A 12,616-nucleotide genomic window follows, 5' to 3' on the forward strand; every position below is an offset into this window, starting at 1 on the left:
GGCTCTCTCCCCTTATCAATGCCTGCCACATGTGATCACTTCCCTGCACTCAATATTCATATTCTCAGAACCCAACAGCAGAAAACACCATTATCAAAAGTGACCGCAAATGCAATTATGCGTGTTATTTTATTCTGAAGGTGCATTTTTATGGTGAAAATGGTCTTCCCCAAACTTGAAACTCATGCACTGCTTATATATGCCAGTAGGCTATACATCTCTTGTAAAGATGATTAATGTGCTTAATTTTAAGAAGTTATTTGGCCACTTTAGTTGTGATACAAACCTTATTAAAACATATAGGCCTATGGGCTAGGCTACGGGGTGTGCCTATGGGTGTGCGACTATGATTAGAAAAAGTCGCAAAAAAAGCATTGTTTCTTATGCTGGGCATCATTCACAAGTGATAATATATAATTCACAAGTGATAGGCTAATATTGTCACCCATCAGACTATTTTTGATTTAATCTTTACTTATACTAAATCATATGTGTGACATTTGTTTTGATTAAGAATGGACCATTATCATGCACCTGTATCAAAACAGGGGCAGCGGAAAAAATACGTCATCTATACACTTAAATAGCGAATGGAGGACGCTTTTCCCCATGGTTTATTTTCATGCCAGCCAGGTAGGCTATACTCCTGTTGTAAATATAAGCAATGTGCTTAATATTAGGAAAGTTGAGAAATAAATATAGTAGGCCTAGCCTATAGAAAGCCGATGGGATCCTCGTCTGTTTATTAGCAGCCATCACTTTGTTTTCTCCCGCAATTGCATAGCCTATAGAAATGTTGCGCAACATGAGCTCATGGGCTCTCATGAAGTGTTTGATTAGATTTTCAAACACATTTGCATTGATATCAGTGTGATTAGAGGAACAATAGAGTGCTGAGTACCAGGCAGTTAGCAAGTTTGATAGGCTACTAATGACCAGCAGCAGCATCAGAGCTTGGAGAAACCTGTGGAATTTGACTGCCTTCATGACTCGTGATCGCAGGTGTGGCGGTAATAGGGTCACCGAAACAGCCCTAGGCGTAAGTAAAGGCCCTGTTGTGATGAAGAGAACTTGTTGATTGGTCTATTCTGTCATTCTCAGCTATCTGTTGGAATCATTTCCTTCATGTTGGCCAGTTAACAGAGCACCACCTCAAAGGGATGATTTTCATTTATATCATAGCGAGCGCATTAAAGCAAATAAAGCAAGGCAGACATGACTTCTATGATACCAGTTAGTACTAGAATTGGTTTTCAAAGATCAAAATGTTAATGTTTTCAAAATGTTTAAAAATAAATGAATATAGGACAAACGGTTTATAATACTGGCACATGCAAATGTACTGTACGGGTTATCTATCGTCACATGCCCGTGAATCATAGAAACAAACATATGTAAACCATATTTCTTTATTAAAGATTAAGAAACTCCAAGCAGCATATTCATAAATAAAATAAGAGCCTCCCTTAGATGTACTTTTACAGACTATATGGTATGATAGCTTTTTATAATATTTTCTTTAATATTGTGGTGTGGGCATTGATACAGTAACCGGGGGGGGGGGGGTATATACAGTAAGGCAGTGAAACACACTAAACCCTTACAGTACAGTAACGTGGGACTTCCTTTTCACCACTGTTAGCTGATCAGAGCAAAAGGTTGTATGCAGAACACAGTGTAAAATGAGATCACTTTGGTTCACATTAGTAAGTACTTGTACTTGTACAAAATATACAGGCGTACAACCTCGCCAATTTTGTTTGAGAAGCATGAGCGGAGAACGGGTGATGCGAAACATGATTCTCTCACTTTGAGGTATGGTAGTTCTGTTTATTCTCATGACATCACTTAATTATCGTTCTTTGCTTTCCCTCAATGGCTCTGCAGGGAAATTGGTTACATTTTCCAAGAGGTACGGACAATCCAGTAAATGAAAACCTTTTTAACAGTATGAGCATAGATCACCTATCAGTACTCCTGGTACACGTTGTATTGTGCATATAGGATGTGACGAACGACAACACAATATAACCACTGAGATTGACATTCACTATCTCACTTCCTAGCAATGAGTTTCCCAGAATGACAGGCTAAAGGAAATAAACAGAAACAAAAAGTATACTGCAGGACATAATTGCATTTTAATTGCACTTATGAAAGTCTTGGTAAAGTTTTGCAGTTCATCTTCAGTTGGAAATGTGACATAAACTGCTGCTCTGCAAAGTGCCCAGGTTAATTGATGGGGAAAAGTCTGTTTGTTTTATGAACAGAGCTCCATCAGAATTTAGACATTAGGATATGCCACCTGAACTGCTGTTACCAAAACTAATAGTTCATAATTTTGATATCACTCTTTTATCTTCCATCTCCCTTGGTGATAATTGCTCTATTACAAATGATAAATATGAGATATTCTATATCTACTTTTCTCCCTCTGCAGTTCAAATGACTTCACTGCTCTGAAAGGAGAACCTGTATACAGCTTTTCAACAATAAATCCTTAAGTACGAAATGAATACATATATTTTTTACTAAAATTAGCCTTTTTTGTTAAATGTAAAAATAAACGTTTTGTTTTAAACATCCCTCCCACTCAATCAAGGAAACATGTAGCATACACTGGAAGGGGCATGATTCAATCATGATTTATGTCCGTTAAAGGTTCCTTTTGAACAATCCCTTAATGTGGCTGATGTTATGCTGTACACGGCACTAGTACCACTAGGACTGCCTTTCTTTGCTGTTGGGGGCTGACCGAGACTGTATCTCCCTCTTGTCTTTGACAACATAGGGCTGAAATTGAGCTCAATAAAATACCATCCATTTCATAAATCTGTAGAACTCATGAGAAACAATGTTAACTTCAGTTTCAGCCTTAAACAATGATTCACCAAGACTTTAAGTTAGAAAAAAAAAATTTGAAAAATGTATATATGTCTTACAAACAAAATGATTCCATCTATTTGGAATATTCTTATCTGATACTGAAGTATAAGGTTGTTAAAGAGGTGCATAACAGTTGGAGTTCAACATTATGTCCTATGGTGAATGGTAATCTAAGAATGAACTGTGGAGAGACATTTTTTCGGCACTTAGAAAACAATCACAATGAATTTGCGTCATTATTCATATAGAACAAAATTTACAAAGCCATTCAAACAGTCATTTTTTTTACTTTTTTTTTTGTTTATCTTATTTAGTTTTTTTATAACTCAACTTGAAAAATTGAGAATATTCAAAATACACTTTAACTTCACTTCGTTCTCTCAGTATTTACAAATATATACAAAAAAATTTTGCTTTTCCTTTGATGTCGGTTGTTCAACAGGTAATAAAAATCTCTTATTTCTCTTGTTTGCACACTTTCCCAATTTTTGTATTTATTTATTTTTCCCCCCACAAATAATACCCCACAAAAATCAGGTGAGGGGTAGGAGATGTGACGTTGAGGCACCATCAGATGGATGTACTGTGGGTGGGCTCAATGGCTTCTGGGATGGGTCCTCCGGGAACTCCCTGGTATGACATTGGCATGGGTGTCTTGGCGGGACTCAGTCGGAACAGCCCCCCGTTGGGAGCTCTGTGTTTGCACTGAATGGAGGGGATGGTGGAGCTGCTGGGGGGGTGGTGGGGGAGTGTGCTGCCAGGGCCCTGAGCTAGTGTCCGACCCAGGCCCACCCCATGGCCCTCCCCCGGGAGATAGGTGCTCACAGACAGGCCCCTGCCCGGGTAGTCCCGCACAGACTCCAGCTGCCGGCTGGGCTGCATGCTGTCGATGTCCAGCGCAGAGATCTCGATAGACGGGCCAGGGATCTGCTTGTGTGCCATGTCCTCGTCCATAAGACTGTTCATACGCCGATGCACCTGTTCCAGATTCACCTCCTTGTCCTAGAGGGTGAAAGAGAGAGGGGGAGGAAGGGACACAGAGGCTGAGATGGGCTGTTCTCCATGGGATTCTCAGGCTTTTCACCAGCTCCATGCATTTAGTTTCCCTCTCCTCTTCCTTAGCTTTTTTGAGGTGGTTTGTTTCCCAAGCCTCTGAGTGTTTCACTCAACATGCTGATTGAGTAATGTCTGTTTTAAGTGCCCAATTGGAATTGAGGTGACTCAATTACAGGTGTATAGAATGTGCACCTTGAAATCAAACTTGGCCAGTGGACATAGACAGTTTGATGTTTAGTAAGAGGTGTCAAATCTTTGACAGACGACACCAATGCTGGAGCCAAGCTACATCCTAACCTCTACTGACTGATCTGGGGCACCATGTAACCTTAGGCTTCATTGCTGATGCTACAGTATATTGAAGTAAAGTTGAGGTAATGTATTGGTGTCCTATTGAGATGGCCACATATGGGCTTTTACAGTGTCCGTTCTACCTCTCAATAGTGCTGAGCGATTAGTGCTTTTTGAGGTCGATTCAATTTCAATTTTGTTATAAAAAAAAATATCACAGTCTTCGATTTAAAAAAATAATAAAAATTGTTATATATTAAACATTATGTGGGTAAACTGCTAATCACTTATTAACCATCATTTATTCACATTACTTTACTTTAATAAACCATTTTTTTATTTGATGACTATTTCATTCCAAGTCATCATCTAATCTCTATAGAGCTGCTGCCTGTCTGACAAAATCACTATTTTGTAGTTCTTCAAAGTAAATAAGGCATACTTTTATGACTGCTGAATACCAACTATCAATCACTTAGATCCTGTATTTTCAGGTAGAGATACCTCGCAAAGCAACTGCTCTCTATCCCTCACACACCTTCTCTCTTCTCTTCATCAAAGAGGTCTCTGTGTCTGCTCCACACAGACCGGACAAGAAAACGGGCGCGCAGTGGATTATGGTCATTGTAGTTAATTACCAGCTGTTCTGCGCTAAATTACGAAGAATATTGGCCTATTGGAAACTACAACTCCCTACTACACCGCCCAGTTCGAGCTTGATCTGATTTATCTCTACAGAAACTGAGCAGAAAAAAATGAAATGGAATTCAAATAATTAAACTGACTTCGGCCAATTAGTTATTTAAAAAACGGAAAATAACCAACATTTTGGTTAATCGCTCAGCACTACCTCTCAATCAATTACTTACTGATGTTGGCCAGGTGAATCGATCTGATTTCAGATCAATATATTTAATACATCTGAGCTGCTGAGGCTGACAGATGTGTCTGTCTTTGGATGACTGTAGTTATGCATACGTGTTATAAGCTAATTGACACTTGAGGTTCGTTGCTGACAAAAATGCTACATTGGGACATTTAAAGGTAGAGGACAAAACATAATTCAGGGTAGCAGGTATCACTAGCCAATCAGGCGACGTGTCCTAGCACTTGGAGGCTACACTAGACTATTGCAAAAGGCTACTTTGGAGGCAGGTATAACTTGGCTCCAGTAATGGTCTGACTCAACAATGATATTAGTAAAAAACTGAATATGGAGACAAAATCCAAGTTGATCCTTATGTGCAGTACATATACAACACAACAAACTGCAGAGGTTAAGATTCTATATGTGGAGCACAAAACCAACCAATGAAAATAAGACATGTTTTGGAATGGAAGACATTATCAGAAATGTGTTTCTACGAAGACCAATGATGATTGACTATTTTATGCTAGGTACTACATGCTCTACAAATGAAAGAAAGGCTGGACTTGATTATATTGCACTTAGGGAAATGAAGAACTCCTATATTTCAACCATCTTCAGGCAATTTTATGGAAACTCTCTAGTGTAGTGACTACCCGAATGCACTGGAAATACAGAGTATCCTTCTTACTATGCAATTATAATGGATGTTGTTTGGCAACAGATGCAGAAGTACCTCGAAATCAACTGACTCCTCTCGTAATGACACACTGTGTGTGTTAGTCATTTGACCATCAGAAGCCATGCACTTTCAATGAGATCAGTGCCACATCAAACAGTGTATTTAAACTCCACTGTGATTCTACATAATTTACTCTTCCTCTTGTCAATATCAACTGCCTGTCATAAGCACATTATACCATTATAGCACGACACAATGTCTTCCAGAGGAGGTCCTGAATGCTAAGCCATTTACTCAATCTTGATATAAAAAATATAAAAATAAAAAATGTAACCTTTATTTAACTAGGCAAGTCAGTTAAGAACAAATTCATATTTACAATGACAGCCTTCATCAATGTCAAGTTACAGACAAACAACTCTGTTTCCTCAGTGCCTCCCATATCAGCTTGAGCCTCCCGGAATGTACAAATGTAATCTCGATTTCATATGTTCTAACGACTTTATCAACAGAGACATTGATCGTAGGAATGAATTTACGACAGTATCAACTCTGTATCACAAAAAAACTCTTAAAGCTAATTAAAACATCTCGGCCAAGGCTATTGTTTTAGCAGACTGGTGCCACATTAAAATATGTTAATACTCTTGTCGCATTGGCAGCACGCCTAAATAAATAACCGCCTAAAATCAAACCACTGCACCAGTGTTTTAATAAGAGTGTGTTGATTTATATCGAGGGAAAATAACAACCTGCTCTGCAGAGTGAAAGCTTTCGTAATGCAAAAACAATTCGTAAAACATCAAACTGAAAAACCACTCTATCCATCCATGGTATCCTGACACTTGATTGAAGGATTTATCTAGGCTTGAGTAAGCTCTTTTCAAAGTGGCCTCCGTATGCATAAGACTATGATGATTATGCGTACGTCCTGTATTGTGGCTCATCTCTGTATCTTGTAACACGTTCTATACACCACCTTTGTCAAACTTGACGAACCCGTTTAGAGATATGTATGCAAGCAGCCATGACTGCGTGTAAAAAGTGTTATGACAATGTCTGTAAAAGGCCTAATAAATACCTTCATAAAGCATCATAGCGAGGTGGTTCATAGAAAATGTCGCTGAATTAACTTCCTCTTATTCCCCATTCAATGTTTCTATGTGAGGGTGAGAGACAAGCCCTTGTCATGCACGCATCCATCCACTACAAAAGCAACTAACCAAAAATGGGGAAGAAACAGAGTAACAATCAGAGAATAGAAGATTGCCAGAGATGAGATGGTGTTGTGGAGTTTAAGATCAAGATGCCCCCCCCCCAAGCCCAATCGGACAGATCAGAGTGCCTCTTTAATGCAGCAGCACAAATCAGATCTTAGGAGCTCTATTCTGACCTGTGTCAATAGCTTCTGCTTCATCCCAGTCTCTTTCTCTCTCTGTCCAAATGTCCTTCCTCCCTTCCGGTGAAGCAGTGGTAATGTCATTATATGTCAATGGACCAGAAACCCTTGCCAGTCTGTAATCCTTAGTAACCTGCACGAGATCATAGAACAGTCAAGAAAAAAAACGTATGGATGTCCACATTGACATATAATTGCAATAAGACGTCACACAGGGAATTACTAGGGATTATGGACTGGGTTGGACAGATATAGTGGCTCTTATTGCTGTGGGGTGACAGACCCATGCAAACATCCTGTTTCTGCTCACACTTTAGTTTACGGATCCATGTCAAGCCTTAACCTTTCTCATGTCACATGCAAGGGGAGAGTAACTCTCTCATGTGAGAGGCCTCTTTAGACATGTTCACATCATCGCAGTAACTTGAGTGGATTAAACTAATAAGAAAGGCTTAACGTGAACTGGCAATGAGGTATAAGGTGTAATCGGTGTCAATCAGTTTAGCAGGCACTTAGCAGGGGAAAGTCTTACGAGAATCAATTAAAATAGTTCTCTGTGGTAGGCAGTGTAAATGTGTTTACAATTCAGGGTAAGGAACTGTGTTGGTAATCAATGGGTTTTGATTATTTCAGGAACACTAATGTTATGGGGAACTTAAAACAAACTCGATACTGACGTTTTCTCAGAAATGTCATATTTCATATTTGGCTGATTCACATTGACATGGATCTACTCTGAAAAAAGACATTTAAAAGGGTGTTCAAATCTCCCTTTGAAAGTGTAATCCTCTGGGACCAGTTTTTCAAAAGTTCTATATCTCGATTTCACCTATCGGATAGGATTAAATGCATAGAAATTGAATTAACTGAATGGGTATAACCATTCAAGTCAGTGATTTGTCTGTTCTATCCATTCTATTTCTATGCATTTAATCTGGATATAGTTAGTTAATATCCCTACAGAGAATCTTGCTGAATTGAAAATGGCAAAACTTTGGCTGAGTGAAAAAGGTTTTGACAATAATTCAAGACAAAGTATGTGACTGGAAAATTTGCTGGGGACTGATGCCCATCACTGGCCAAAATCAGTTGTTCTGACATATTAGTAAGAGACCTGTGAAAAATGCAGGAATTGCTTATCTCAAAAAAACATATTGGTTGGGCAGTTTGTTATCCTGAAGGTAACTTAAGGGTTTATGATTAACATACACCGATGATGTGTGATTAACATACACCGATGATGTGTGATTAACATACACCGATGATCAAATTCGAAGAGTTTCCAGAAAATATCAATAATCAAGATGGAAATATATTAGTAAGAAAATGATAAGGGGGATTCGTCTTTATCTGTGAGCTGTGTGAGGTATGTATGCCATACAAAAACAGATGGATTCGGTTTCAGAGAAGAGGGGGGATAGATTAGAGGGACCAAATTTGATTTCAATCAGAGCACAATCTACAACTGCGTGTACTGGAGCTCGACTAAATCGGGACTGTGGTCTGCGGCTGGATCCTTAAAGTAGAGTGTGGCAGTGTCCTCCCCCTGCTGCCCTGTCCTCCGGGCTCTGTGCTCGGTCACCTCTTTGGGCTGCTCTTGCCCGCAGCGGTTGCTGTTCCACCACATCTCCAGGCCAGCAACCAGGCAGGCCAGCAGCAGTCCGGCGGCCAGGACACAGAAGACCCCGGCAAAGCTGTGCAGCTTCAGGGACCTCCCGTCGGGCGTGGCGTTGGAGTGGCTGTTGAGGTCACAGCGGCCCGTACGCGGCCACCACTTCTGCTTCAGGATGTCCAGGTCTCCTTTTTCCTGCAGCTCCAGAATCCTGCAAGGAGGGGAAATATCTGGGTGTAAGAGACATATGCTTCCTCTGCTTCGCTCAAAACAGGCTGTTGTATTAAGTTAAGGCTGTTACGCAAAGAATTGAGACTAAGGACTAGGACCCTAGTTGCATATCTACTGCTCATATGCTGTCATGGCACTAAAGGAAGAATGAAAAATAGACCTGCTTTCATCTTCTGTAGATGACTGCATTCATTTGTGACAATTCCCAAAGCACAGCATTTTAAGTGTGATTTGTTTGAATTATGCCTGCTCAATGAATTAAACCCGACAGTAAACTTCATTAAATGTCAGCTTTCGTATTCCTTCAATGCCACAAACGAAATCCAAAATAAAACAGAGGGAAGAACTGCTTAATTAAAAGAAAAATAAGCGTGGCAAAGAGGAAAAGACCATTATCAGAGAACCGCCCCTGTGGGCAAACACTACCGCCACAGCAATTTCTGAGATTAAAAGGAGCCCATGGCGAATTTGTACGGTTATGGACAGACGAGGGTGCGGAGAGAGGGAAGGAGAGAGGGAAATGGATTATGATGATGGGAAGGGGGACGGTGGCAAGTAAGAGGAATCCGTCTCTGTAGAGGAGATGACATTCTGGTTCAGCCTGTTATTACCCCCTGAGCAGCCTCCCAGCTGTCCTCGAAGCACATCACACCCTCACCACCCCCACCACCCCCACCACCACTCTGTTAGCCCTGGATTTCCCAGACGGATATTCATCCAGGCCATCATGAGCGTAGATAGAGAGACAGTGTTCAGTTCAGTGTCGTAGGGATAGGCATTATTGAGGATCTTCCACGGAGGGACCTCATCTGACCCCGCTCTTCACTTGCTGTGGCCCTGCGTACTGAGTGTGCACTCTGAAGGGCCCTGACGTGGCACACCTCGGAAGAGTGGAGAGGATTTAAGTGTTCCACCGCATTGGTGACTTATCGACGGTGTGGGTGTGTGGCCTCCAAGAGCCCCAGATCAAACCTGATCAAGCTGGTTGAAACTGGTTCTGCTTTGTAGAAGGATCATTGTTCCTATCCTAAGACCTGCGTTTTAGTCACTAGAACGGTAGTTCATTCAGGTTGTGGAGTTGGGATGGCACTCATTGCTGTTTATTTTCACTGCGTTGAAGAGAGTTAGATTTTTTATCTAAAAGATAGTGTGACAAAACATTTTGCGTTGTTTTCATGGATGCTTTTGAGCTTTTATAACTGAGATTAATCAAAACAAGACGTGTGGGAATGCAGTCAAGACAGTGATTTTGGGATTCATTTTGGGTAAATCCTTGGCCAATATGATTACACAGTCCTAATTGGTCAAATCACATTGTATTTGTCACATGCTTCGTAAACAAGAGGTGTAGACTAACAGTGAAATGCTTACTTACGGGTGCTTCCCAACAATATAGAGAGAAAAGAAAGAAAAAATACTGTAATAGAAAAATTATAATAATAACACAAGGAATAAATACACAATGAGTAAAGATAACTTGGTACCCGAGGTACCAGTAGCAAGTCGATGTGCGGGGGTACGAGGTAAGAAGCTGTTCAGGGTCCTGTTGGTTCCAGACTTGGTTCATCGGTACCACTTGCCGTGTCACTGGAGTTTTTGACAATTTTGGTGTAGAGTTCCTGGATGACAGGGAGCTCAGACCAATGGTATACTGGGACTTACGCACTACCCTCTGTAGCGCCGTGTGGTCGGATGCAAAGCAGTTGCCATAACAAGCGGTGATGCAGCCATTCAAGATGTTCTCAATGGTGCAGCTGTAGAACTTTTGTGTATCTGTGTATCTGTTGGGGCGGTATGTGAATTGGAGAGGGTCCAGGGTGTCTGGAATGATAGTGTTGATGTGAGCCAGGACCAGCCTTTCAAAGCATTTCATGTCTACAGATGTGAGTGCTACATGGCAATAGTCATTAAGACAGGTTATCGTGGTGTTCTTGGCCCAAGGTCTATGGTGGTCTGCTTGAAACATGTAGGTATTACTGACTGGGTCATGGAGAGGTTGAAAATGTCAGTGAAGGCACTTGCTAGCTGGTCAGCGCAGGCTCTGAGTACACATCCTGGTAGTGTCCCGCTCCTTGAAAGCGGCAGCTCTAGCCTTTAGCTCAGTGCAGATGTTGCCTGTAATTTATGGCTTCTGGTTGGGATATGTATGTACGGTCACTGTAGGGCCAATGTCGTCGATGCACTTATTGATGATGTCGGTGACTGATGTAGTAAGCTCCTCAATGTTATCGGATGAATCCCCGGAACATATTCCAGTCTGTGCAAGCGAAACTGTCACGTTCCTGACCTGTTTTCTGTTGTTTTTGTATGTGTTTGACGGTCAGGGCGTGAGTTTGGGTGGGTAGTCTATGTTATGTGTTTCTATGTTGGTTAAAGGGTGACCTGATATGGCTCTCAATTAGAGGCAGGTGGTTTTCATTTCCTCTGATTGAGAGCCATATTAAGGTAGGTGTTTTCACATTGATTGTTGTGGGTGGTTGTCTCCTGTGTCAGTGTATGTTACGCCACGCAGGACTGTTTCGGTTTTGTTTGTTCGTTCGTTTTATGTAGTCAGTTTTCCTGTTCTTGCGTTCTTCGTGTTTCATGTAAGTTCGTCGTCCAGGTCTGTCTACGTCGTTTGTTGTTTTGTAATTATTCAAGTGTTCGTCGTGTTTTCTGTTTTGTTGATTAAAAATCATGTCTTATCACAACGCTGCATTTTGGTCTAATCCTTGCTACTCCTCTTCGGATGAGGAGAAGGAGGAAGCCCGTTACAGAACCACCCACCAAACCCGGATCAAGCAGCGGGACCACGAACAGTGGTCCACGAAAAAAGGATTGCAGGATTTCTGGAGTTGGGAGGAAATCATAGAGGGAAAAGGACCCTGGGCTAAGGTGGGAGTGAATCGCCGCTTTGAGGAGGAGAAGGAGGCAGCCACAGCCCAAAACCGCAGATATGAAGGTACGCGGCTAGCAAGGAAGCCCGAGAAGAAACCCCAAAAATTTCTTGGGGGGGGGGCTAAGAGGTAGTGGGCCAAGGGCAGGTAGGAGACCTGCGCCCACTTCTCAGGCTAACCGTGAAGAGCGGGAGTACGGGCAGACACCGTGTTACGCAGTAGAGCGCACGGTGTCTCCTGTACGTGTGCATAGCCCGGTGCGGGTTATTCCACCTCCCCGCACTGGTAGGGCTAGATTGAGCGTTGAGCCGGATGTCATGAAGCCGGCCCTACATATCTGGCCACCAGTACGCCTCCTCGGGCCGGCTTACATGGCACCAGCCTTACGCATGGTGTCCCCGGTTCGCCTACATAGCCCGGTGCGGGTTATTCCACCTCCCCGCACTGGTCGGGCGACGGGGAGTATTCAACCAGGTAAGGTTGGGCAGGCTCAATGCTCAAGGGAGCCAGTACGCCTGCACGGTCCGGTATTTCCGGCGCCACCTTCCCGCCCCAGCCTAGTACTACCAGTGCCTACACCACGCACCAGGCTTCCAGTGCGTTTCCAGAGCCCTGTTCCTCCTCCACGCACTCTCCCTATGGTGCGTGTCTCCAGCCCAGTGCCTCCAGTTCCGGCACCACGCACTAAGCCACCTGTGCGTCTCCAGAGCCCTGT

The 12,616-nt window shown here is 42.2% G+C and overlaps 1 protein-coding gene across 1 annotated transcript in view; it reads right to left on the minus strand.

Moving 5' to 3' along the window:
- Positions 1-3,456: 3,456 nt before the first annotated feature.
- The window catches only part of LOC120029776 (glutamate receptor ionotropic, delta-1-like), a 453,526-nt gene continuing 444,366 nt past the window's right edge, over positions 3,457-12,616 (minus strand). The window contains exons 15-16 of the mRNA XM_038975046.1: positions 8,765-9,005; positions 3,457-3,888 (exon numbers count right to left, since the gene is read on the minus strand). Coding sequence (XP_038830974.1) covers positions 3,457-3,888; positions 8,765-9,005 — 673 coding nt within the window. The remainder of the gene's footprint in view (positions 3,889-8,764; positions 9,006-12,616) is intronic.

This window comes from Salvelinus namaycush, chromosome 35 (genome assembly GCF_016432855.1).
Source record: "Salvelinus namaycush isolate Seneca chromosome 35, SaNama_1.0, whole genome shotgun sequence".
NCBI lineage: Eukaryota > Metazoa > Chordata > Actinopteri > Salmoniformes > Salmonidae > Salvelinus > Salvelinus namaycush.